This window comes from Phlebotomus papatasi, chromosome 1, assembly GCF_024763615.1.
Source record: "Phlebotomus papatasi isolate M1 chromosome 1, Ppap_2.1, whole genome shotgun sequence".
NCBI lineage: Eukaryota > Metazoa > Arthropoda > Insecta > Diptera > Psychodidae > Phlebotomus > Phlebotomus papatasi.
Window position 1 is genome coordinate 79,784,396 of NC_077222.1, and position 11,739 is coordinate 79,796,134.

The following is an 11,739-nucleotide window of genomic DNA, read 5'->3' on the forward strand; positions in this document are numbered from 1 at the left end:
TATACCTAGTCAGTATAACTGGCAGTTTGATCAGTAAAAAGGGGTGGCAAAGCGTCCAGGGCTTTGCGAGCTCTTCGAAGTTCCGAGAAGAAGCTTTGTCTTATTGGATGATTGCATAAATAAGTTCGTAAGACTTTTTCACGAATGTAGCTAAAGGGCATCCCGTAGCTTACCTCTACTCCTTTTTCGCAAGCACGGGAAAGATTATTGTGTCTTTCAACTCTGTAATGCCTTTTATTCTACAAATAAGTCGATATGCCATTTTAAGAACTCTTACCACTCTTACAAAATGGGGAATAAAGTCGTGAATTTACAGCATTTTTAGTGTTACTAGAATTTTCAAGGTGATTAAAAATCGGCTTGGAAAATTTCGAAATAGGGATTTATCCTTCGAAAAATCTAATCCATTTTTAACAGTCTGTAACGTTGATTACGATATTGTGAGTATATCTTAATGGAAGATAGTTAGTGGATAACATTTGAAGAAATTGTTATGATATTGGAAAACATTAATTCGACCGTATTTTGCCATTTAAAAAAAGATTGGATACGTTTCCAGTATCGATTCATGAGTTCTACATTTTCCTGAATCGGACAAGGTGTCCAATAGAAAATTCTCCAGAACCTATAATTATTAGGTGAGATTCTTAATAATCTCACCTAACTATAATCCTAACAAAATCTCATGTCCTTCGATCGGCCCCAAACTTTGCCAAAATGTGTTTCGCCACTTCCTGATCACGAATATATGGATGGCTAAAAACCGTTCTCGTCCGTCCGTCCGCCCGGCCGCTCTTTGGAGCTTAATAGCTCCTAAACTAAAAGAGATATCGACTTGTGGTTTTCAAAGGTTATATATCGTATGAAGCTGTCTAAAACGACCTTGCGAAGATTCTTCAAGAAAAAACAGACTCTTCCTTAAAAAAATGGAATTGATAAGCTTAATCTTTGGAGGACATCTGTTAAGATCAATTGAGACTATATCCTTGATTATACAAATTACGTCTCAGAACAAAACTATCTGATGAAATTTACTTTCAAGTCCCACGAACTTATGCAATCATCCCATCACAAATTATCAATAAAACCATCTTGAAGTTAAAGTTTATTTAAGAAGAGGAAACTTAAAAAATCATTAACTTTTTAATTATTTAATTGACCAAATAGGGTGGAAATTAGGTCCTTTGACCTTTAGTAATTCAAGATAGTGATTTTTCTGGTGATAGGTGTCGAAGGATGAAATGATCATCTGCACTACCTCCAAAAGATATCAAAAAGAACGAAATCGCCAGAGATAATTTTGAGATAAGTCAAAAATCACGTTTTTGAAAGGTGTGCAGGATAATTTGAGTAAGTTAGTTCCCTAAAGAATGTTGATTTCTCGGTGGTCGGGTCATTTAAGACCGGTAGTTGAGGGTTAAAATAGCATTTCCATAAAATAACTTCAATTCTAGACTAACTTTAAATGGTTTAAATTAGCTAACAACTATGGTACTGCGGTGGTGAAGCGGTATTCAGACTAGAGATTTAGCCCCTGTTTAGCTCACTTTCCGAAGATACTTAAAACCCTAAATCTTCACCAATTTTATTGGATTTTTAGAACCTAATAGAATATTTCTCCATCTAAATTTTACAAAAAATCTTGACTGACAAGAAATTAAAGAATTCAAACTTCAAACCATATGGGTCAGCCTTAGGTCTGAATCCCGTATAACATGATATAACCACTAAACTGATTTCACCGATTTCTCGCCTTTTGATCAAAGCTTAGCACGGAAATTAATCGGATTCCTTTGAAAAACATCCTTATGCCCTAGACACATTTACGACTCAAACCGAGAGACGACTCAGTGGAAAATTATGGAGATGTAGTTTAATCATTATTTCGAATATAATTACGCTAAGCCATCTCTCGGCTAACCCTCAGCTCTGTCAAGGCCCTTAGAATTTGGATTTTCCCCAAAAATTGGATTTTTATCAATTTTAAACAACCCCAAAATTGTATTTTTTAGAATATTCATTTTCCTTTAGGTACTTAATTCACTGAAATTTCACTAAAATATTTTCAAGAAATTTAAAAACTTTCATATAATCGCCTAAAATACTATATTCATTTACTTATAAATTTATTACACAAATTTTTCGAAAGAAATAAATTTCAGCAGAGACCCTACTAGGGGAAACTAGGGGATTTTTTGTCTACAATACTTGTTCTTATGTCGATTTTTTATTCAATGATTTGGGATCCCGTATAGTATCTATGCATTCATATAGGTTTTATTCTTTGAAGTCTAAAATTAAAAAAAAAACTGTAGCGTTTACCATACTGCCCCAGTTTTCCCTAAAACTCTTTCGGCTTAGAGTTCGAAAATTAAAAATGAACCTATTTTATATATACTGATCTATTTTTGAATTCGAGCAGTTTAATAAACCTTAGACATGGTAAGAATAACCAATATTCTTTTAATTTGCTAAAGCTCATTAATCCCAATAGTTCATAGCCAAAAGCTTAAAAACTTTAATGAAAATCCACTGATGCATGAATAACTTACAAAGAACAATTTTTATTTTCTTTTGTATTACATACTTGAGAAGTTGCAAATTAAATTCAATGATTTTTGCTATAAGATTAATGGTTTACAATCTTAAGAAAACTCTCTATGGTGATTGACAGAAAATGTTCAACCTCTGCTCTGCAGAATATGTTGTGAAATACTCCTTTGCAGTGCAAATGACTGAGGCAAATACCAATTGGAAGTAATTCACTTTAAATATTGTCTTTTTTGTGGGAAGAGAAGAAAATTGTGTCAGATCTTCCTACATTGCTTTTGAGATCTTCAAGGGCTTTTTCAGCTGTATTTCAGGCCAGAGGGAGGGATTCGTCTTTCTCCATGCACGTGGAATGTTTTATGTGCTTTTTAATGTGAAGATTTGTGATCTTTTGCGTTGAGAAGTGCTGTTCAATCTCCTCCAGGGAGCGATCTTCTGTTTCTGGTAGAAGGAAGAAATGAAAAATTACTGCAACAATGCCAACGGATGCATAGAACCAGATGACTCCGTGCAGTGAGAGTCCTCGTTCGAGATTGAGGTAGGTCTTAGCGGCCAAGAAAACTAAAATATAGTTGATGGCAGCTGAGATTCCGCTTGTGAGGCCACGCGAGCGAAATGGGAGGATTTCACTGAGTAGAACCCATGGTAGAGGTGCTATTCCGAAGCTTGTAAGGAAAGAAAGGACGAAGAAGCCAATTAGTGGATAAATCCCTTGAGGATTCTCTACTCGTGGATGTTGATCGAAGGAACTAAGGCCAGGTGGCAGGTTGAGATAGGCGTAGAGGCCAACGGAAAAACATGATAGAGCTACTCCAGATGCAGAGATTAGTGTTATTTTTCTCTTGCCCAGAAATTTTACTGAAATCATGCAGAAAACATTTCCCGATAGCTTTAAGAGTCCCACAATGAATGTGGCCCAATTGGGATCCACAGGAACTTGATAAGTGTGAAAGATCTGCACGAGATACGGACGCATTCCGGCCAAGCCGCTCATTTGGGTGAAAACAAAGTACATCGTGACGATGAAGAAGGGTTTTAGAGTCCCTTTACTCCACAAATCCTTCGTAAAATTCCTTTTCTCGTCCTTTCTTGTGGAATGGAAGTTTCTGAGTTGTTGAAATTCCTCCTGGACATTTTGCCGTGGAACCCAACCACGCAGCCATTGAAGTGATCGCAGAGCTTCTTCTTCTCTGTGCCGGGATATCAGCCATATCGGAGAGTCTGGGAGGAAGAGAATGGCCAAGATTGTGAGGATTGGAGTTGCAAAGCAGACAAGAGCTGCATTGCGCCAGGTTGTTACTGAACCCAGTAAGTAGACGATGGAATAGCCAAGAGTAGCAGCTACTCCTGTTGTTGCTGTGAGAATTCCTCGGATAGATGGTTGACTAGAAAAAGAAGAGAAGGCACTATATTACTGGAGAACCTCGCATTTGCTTTACTGTGTAACGGGTTTTTCCTCAGGATTCGAATATCTGAGACGGTGCCGCCCAAAATCTCGAACGCAAATATCTTGCAAAACCAAAATTTCGAATGGGTCAAAATCTCGAAAACCAAAACCTAGAACGCTAAAATCCCGAAGTGCCAAAATCTCAAACGCCAAAATCTCGCAAAACCAAAATTCCGAATGGATCAAAATTTCGAAATACGAAAATCTCGAAGGCCAAAATCCCGAAAACCTAAAATCCCGAAAACCTAAAATCCCGAACGCCAAAATCTCGCAAAGCCAAAATTCCGAATGGGTCAAAATCTCGAAAACCAAAACCTCGAACGCCAAAATCCCGAAAAGCCAAAATCTCGAACGCCAAAATCTCGCAAAGCCAAAATTCCGAATGGGTCAAAATCTCGAAAACCAAAACCTCGAACGCCAAAATCCCGAAAAGCCAAAATCCCGAACGCTAAAATCTCGCAAAGCCAAAATTTTGAATGGGTCAAAATCTCGAAAACCAAAACCCCAAACGCCAAAATCCCGAAAAGCCAAAAACCCGAAAAGCCAAAATCTCGCAAAACCAAAATTCCGAATGGGTCAAAATCTCGAAAACCAAAACCTCGAACGCCAATATCCCGAAAAGCCCAAATCCCAAACGCCAAAATCTCGCAAAACCAAAATTTTTAATGAGTCAAAATTTTGAAAACCAAAACCTCGAACGCAAAAATCCCGAAATCTAAAATTTCATAGGCAAAATCTCGCAAAGCCAAAATTCCGAATGGGTCAAAATCTTGAAAACCAAAACCTCGAACGCCAAAATCCTGAAAATCCAAAATCCCGAACGCCAAAATCTCGCAAAGCCAAATTTTCTGGACCTGCTTAAAAATTTATCAAAAGGAGGTTTTACCACATAAAAAAAAATGGTACGAAAAAGTTTTGTAAAATTGGTAACAATATCCTTTTGAAAAGATTTCTTAGTCCACTTAAGAAAATGTTTGTTCTGAGTACACGGTAAAAAAAATTCGGCAGATATTTGTTCCAAAAATTAGCTCGTCCACGGAGACCATAATTTTAGGCAGAATCTTAATCATTTTACGAGATTCTAAAAGATAATCAATATTAGTAAAGAATTTGTTCCAAAACGTAGCTCTTCCACGGACACCGAAAATTTTTGGAATAAATTTGTATCTTCTAGGAGAAACAAAAAGATACCCAATATTAGTAACAAATTTGTTCCAAAAAATATTTCGTCTAGTATAAAATCGTATCCCTCCTCTTACTAAGTCAGCCGTCACCAACGAAGCGAGGAGGACACCAAATCTGTGGCAATTTTCGTGCAACATGGTTTTACTTTTTTAATTTTTAATTTAATTGAGTTAATTCTTATTTGATGTTCCTTATGAACTTTCACCATTGAAATCCATCTCGACTGAAGTATAGGCTTTAACTGTAAGACGGAATCTTTTACACGAATTTGTTCCCGACAATGGGAACAAAAAGATTCCCCATATGAGTAACAATTTCGTTCCAAAAATTACCTCTTCCACGGACACCGAAAATTTTTGGAACAAATATGTTACAGATATAGGAATAATATTGTTATAAAAAAGTGTACCAATTTGTTCCTGACAGTGGGAACAAAACAGCCGTGTGCAACAAATTCTGTTCCAAATTTCAGGAACAAATTTGTTCCAAAAGAAAACTCTAACAAAATTGTAACAATATTTCGTAACAAAACTGTAAAGAATACTTTTTGGAACAAATAAATATCTTCTCTAGGTACAAATTGATTCCAAAAAAATTTATTCCAAGGCAATCTTGTTCCAATATTTTGGTCAGTGTCCAAAAAATTCTACCGTGTAGTAAAAAAAAATCATCAACCTGCGAAAGTGCCAATGTGCTCTTTATCAGTTTTCATACCAAATTTCTCCGATGTAACTGATCACAGGTGTCTCCATGAATCCTACTCCCAGGCCAAGAATCACTGCTGCAGTGTACATTTCGGCTACAGATGTGGCAAAATGAAGCATAAGCCAGGCCGCAATGTGAGGAATATTAACGAAGATCATAGCCCTCTTCCTTCCAATTCGTTCAGTCACCCATCCGGAAACAATGCACCCAATGGGCTGACACACAAAGGCTAAACTCCCAAACCAGGAAGCCTGAACATCCGTAAATTGAATGCTCTCTTTACCTCGTTTTTCTGGGTCAGTACCCTGGAGGATGGGAATGACTATTGAGGGAAAGACGATGGACATCCCAATGTCCATGAGGATCAGACTTTTTGCCACACATGCCAGAATTTGCGGCAATATTGTCCGAAATCGACTAACTTGATTAGTTTTCATCACAAAAAGGCAATAAATAATTTTTTACTACACAAAATTCTCTGATTTACATAATGAGCGTCACATAATGATGGGAGAGGGAGAAAGGAAAGCCACTATTTGAGGCAATTTTTCGGCTGATATCTACGTAAATTGCAATGAACACGAGGTACGTTGGTGCGAGTCTCTCACAGCGAACTATTCACACATTTCACGAGGTGCAAAAGGCACCACAATTCAATGTAAATTAATAGAAGTACCCCACTAAAACCACAAAGTCCAAAGAAGCAAAACAGCGAAGCAACTAAATGAGGAAAGTGCCGGATTTTGGTGAGGAGAGGAACAAAAAATTATCTAATCGCTACTGAAACAGAATTCAGTAAAAATATTGTCGAGTGTAGTTTAAACTTCATTGACTGATGAATAAATACACTTTCTATTTATAGTGACGAAGTTCCTCTCTTATGAGGCAATTATTATTCAATAGTGAGTGACAAAAACGTTTGGACTGAGAAGAGTTAGAACTAATACAGTATCGTGGTGAACTTATCAGAACAAATAAAGTCAGAAGAAGAACTCTAGAATTTTTTTATTATCATCCTGAAATTGAAAATAAAATATGCGTTTCTTTTTTTAAATTTCAATTGTTTCATTGATTTTGGTACTGAACTGTATGTATTGGTAGCACGGGTAGCACGCGATTTGATGATAAACGATAGGAAATTGGGAGGGTTGGAGAAGAAGATAATTGATAGATTGAATATAGTATATTGAAAAAAAAAGTTTCTCATTCTCTATATTGCAATATAAAAAGAAATTTAAGAAGCTATAAACGGTATAGTATCAAAAAATACTGATTCTATTTCGATAACGATTTTAGAAAAAAAACGCGCGCGATACGCACGTGGTGTTTTCCCGCGTAAATTGTCCCAGAAGAACTCGTCTAAATTGTCCCACACGTTGAATGTTGAATTTATAACGCGTAAAAAATTGTAAAATAATGTTTGGATATTTCAATAATTTCTTGAATTTTAAATTTTACTTTCAGTGCTCAACCTAAAAGGAGAGCAGTGTACATAAATAAATCAGCTTCTTTTCAACTTGTTATAATACAAAACTATAGAGCAAAGCGTAAAAGATATCAACCTTCGGTCCTCAGTGATTCCGTCTAATAAAAATTATCTAGAGACGTTTTGAAGGTTACGCAACTGAACATTTTTTCCATACATGCCTAAGAAATACTTATTCGCTACATTTAATTTTTCATTTTAAATTTTCTTGGCTTTACGCCCAAAAACCAAGAGAGAAGGTAACACACGACAAGTTCTAGTGCATGATTTCGAGCACTCCACAAAGCTTGAACGCTTTGCACTATCTTTTGAATTGTATTACGGATTGAGGTTAATGTGAATATATTTTTTAATCTGACCGATGGTTACTATTTTTTACAGATAATTTTTAGGGGCTTTGAACACATGTCAAAAGTTATTTTTAGCTTAAAAGCATTTTTTAAAAATCTTTTTTTTTTATACAAAAAAATGTCAGCTCATTCGTATACCGCATACTGAATTTAAATTTCGATCAGAAGTCCAAGATTTAGTAATTTATGACCTTTACGACCATTCTTTTTTCGTGGAGTTTTGGAACTCTTACAAATTCTCTAACAGAAAAGATTTTCATTTGCTCATGCTTTATTTCATCAAAATTTACAACTATTCGTGGATTGATCCTTAATCCAATACTTGTAAACAATAAATTCAAAATAATCTTGATATTTAGCTGGATACAGTGTTTAATGGATTAGAATATTTAATACAGTATTTGCATAAATTCAAAACTTCCCAGAATGTTTTGAAATATAAATGTAACTATATGCTATTACACGTATTATATCGTATCCATCGCTTTCAGTGAAACGCATTGTTTGACTTCTCCAACATAACTACTTTATTTTTCCAAAATCAGTGCAAAATATAATACAGTATTTGCTATTCAGCATTTTTCGATCAATCGCTACACTGTGAATATTAAATGTATGATTTACTCCATACACCTCCCCTTTTTAGAAAGTGTGTGGCAATACACTTTTTTTCTCATAAATTTTGAATTTTGAATTTCTTTACTTTACAATTTTGAATTTTCACTATTTCAAATTTAGTTTTTTTTTTTTTAATAGTTCAATGGATAGTCATTTTTTTTTTTATTTTATTCCCCAATTATCTCTAAAGTAATTTGTAATATATTATTAAAAGTATTGTATATATTGTATATGTTTTATATTGGTTATATTGTATTATTGTATATATTTTCTTACTCTATTTTTATGAATAGTTGTTTCAGATAGTGTTTTTGGATTCGTTATAATAACATTCGGTTCTATTACTTCCTTAACTATAAAAGGTCCTTGATACAATGGATCAAGTTTATGTCTTGCTTCATTTGTAATCAAAACTTTGTCTCCACAACTTAATTTTAAAGGGTTTAGCTTAGTGTCGTAGTTTTCCTTATTTCTATTCTTATATTTTTCAAGACATTCTCTAGTCCTTTTATACGCGATTTGTAGTCGGTACTTAGCTTCCTTAGCATAATTTTCTATGTTATATATAGGATCTATTTTATTAATTAAGTTTTGAATGAAATACGGTTGCTTATTGAATACTAATTCAAAAGGAGAATAGTTTGAAATTATTTCACTTGGTGTAGTATTATAACAATAAGTGAAATAAGCTAAGTATTCATCCCAATTATCACTATCACTACTTATGTAAGATCTTAAATATTCGTTTAATGTTCTATGGCTTCTTTCGATAGATCCTACAGATTCGTGTCTGTATGGTGTAGTAAATTTTTGTGAAATATTGAGCATTGAACATAATTCTTTCAAAATTTCATTTCGATATTCAGTGCCCATATCGGTTCGAATTTCTTTTGGATTTCCATACGTTAATATAAAATTCTTAAAAATAGCTTTAGCAATGGTTTTTGCTTCCTTATTTTCTATCGGTACCGTCACTAAGTATTTAGATAAGTCGCAAATAATAGTTACTGCATACTTATTGTTGTATTGAGATTTTTGCAAAGGACCAATTGTGTCAATTATAATAACATCAAAAGGTTTTTGCGGTGTCAATGTTTTGGTTAAAGGTTCGCGAGTTTTATAAGTTGGTTTGTTTATTTTGCATGCATGACAATTTCTTACGTATTGCGCAATATCTTTAGACATGTATTTCCAGAAAAAATTAGATCGTATTTTAGCATACATCCTTTTTTGTCCTACATGTCCACCATAAATGACATCATCGTGAAATTCTTTAAGGATCCTTTGTTTTTCGTCAAAATCGGTTATAGTTTGTATAGACTGCTCAATTATTACGTTAACGTTTTTCAATATGTTATTGCCTGCTTCTTTAAATTCATTTATTGTGCACAATTTAAATATTTCATCATTTCTTGATAGTTTAAGCTTTCCAATACCTACATTGTTGACCTCACTATTTAGTCTTGATAGTATCATACCTAAGGATGATAAATCATTAACAATTAGAATTGTAGCGTTTACAGGCTTCTTTTTGTGTACACTTACTTGAATTTTTAATTTGAGCTCATTTCTTTCTTGATTTATTGTTTTAAAATGCAGTCTTGGTATCTTTCTAATTTCAAAATTGTTAATTGCTTCGAAAACTTTTATATCATTCTTTAGTTCTTCATTTAATGTACTTTGCAATTCTTTTTTCTGTAAATTCTCTGTTTGCCGTGTCATTGCTCTAGTCGTCATACGCAAAATTGTTTGATTTTTTGTTTCAAGATTTTTAAAATGTAAAATATCTAATCTTGACAATGCGTCGGCTCCTACATTGTCTTTTCCTTTAATGTATTGAATTTCGAAATCATATTCAGAAAGTTCTAGCCGCATTCTAGACAATTTTGATGTTGGATCTTTCATTGAGAATAAATACGTTAATGGCTTATGGTCTGTTTTAACAATGAATTTTGTGCCGTATATATATGGTCTAAAATGTTTTATTGCAAAATGGATCCCTGAAAGCTCCTTCTCTATAGTTGGTTTATTTAATTCCGCTTTAGTAAAACCACGTGAAGCATAAGCAATGGGTAAGTCATGACCCTCAAAATTTTGTGATAAAATAGCACCTACCGCATACTTTGCAGCATCCGTAGTTAATATAAACGGCTTACTGAAATCAGGATACTGAAGTATTGGTGGGCTATGTAATGCAGTTTTTAATTTTTGATAAGACTTCTCGCATTCATCTGTCCATTGAAAATCATATCTTTTTCTTGTTAATTTATTCAAAGGATACGCGATTTCTGCGAAAAGTGGTATAAAACGTCTATAATAATTACAAAACGCAATAAACCTTTTTGTGGAATCTTTATCAAATGGTCTTGGGTAATTTTTAATTATTTCAAATTTTGCATCATCGGGCAATATGCCTTTATCAGTGCATTTATGTCCAAGATAAGTGACTTCAGATCGGAAAAAATTACATTTATCTGCGTTTAATTTTAAATTAAATGTTCTGCAAGTTTCAAAAACTGTTTTAAGATTTTTCAAATGATGATTTTCAGAAATTCCTAATACGATTAAGTCGTCAAGATAGAGAAAACAAGTAAAAGGGTCAAGTCCACTGAAAGCAATAGACATCATTCTTTGAAATGAATTTGGTGCAATATTTAAACCAAAAGGTAAAACTGTAAATCGAAAACTTCCTTGTTCTGTATTGAATGATGTAACATCACGAGATTCTTCGTGTAATCTGACTTGATGAAATCCCGAAAATAAATCCAAAACGCTAAAAAATTTTGCACGTCCCAAATTATCTAAAATGTCATCGATGCGAGGAAGTGGGTATTTATCCGGAATTATCTTTTTATTTAAAGCTCGAAAATCAATGCACATCCTCCATTTTTTAACTCCGTTTGTCGATTTCTTTGGAACCAAGATTACTGGAGAATTATAATTTGACTTGCTCGGTTCAATCAATCCATCTTCTAACATTTTAGTAACTTGTCTTTTAACTTCTGATTTTTGTGTAAAAGGCATACGATAGTTTTTAATATACACTGGATTTTTGTCTATTAATGTAATTTTCTGTTCATAAAAATTGTTAACTGAAAGCTTGTCTTCAGGCAAAGCAAAAATGTCTGTATAATTTTCACATAAATCCAACAATTGACTAGAAGCAAAATCTGGAACATTCCTTGAGATTTTTTCTAAAACATTTTTATCTCTAGCAGATTTTATTGTGCTATAAGAATAAACATCGAATTCATTTAAATTTGTGCAATTTAGTGAAAAGTTTTTGCTTAATTTCACAGGCTGATTGTTTGTATTAAGTACTCTGATAGTTTGATTTTCTTTCGAAATTATTGATCTAGCCACATAAACTCCTTTGGAAATCTCTTGAGGTTCGATAA

At 33.8% G+C, this 11,739-nt stretch overlaps 1 protein-coding gene across 1 annotated transcript; it reads right to left on the minus strand.

Annotated features, from left to right (window-relative positions):
• Positions 1-2,536: 2,536 nt before the first annotated feature.
• On the minus strand, positions 2,537-6,836 carry LOC129810259 (facilitated trehalose transporter Tret1-like). Its single transcript, XM_055860598.1, has 2 exons — positions 5,897-6,836; positions 2,537-3,935 (listed from the first exon to the last, which is right to left on the minus strand). Exons 1-2 carry the CDS (start codon positions 6,322-6,324, stop codon positions 2,861-2,863), a joined length of 1,503 nt encoding a protein of 500 aa, XP_055716573.1. The 5' UTR covers positions 6,325-6,836; the 3' UTR covers positions 2,537-2,860.
• Between the last annotated feature and the right edge of the window lie 4,903 nt (positions 6,837-11,739).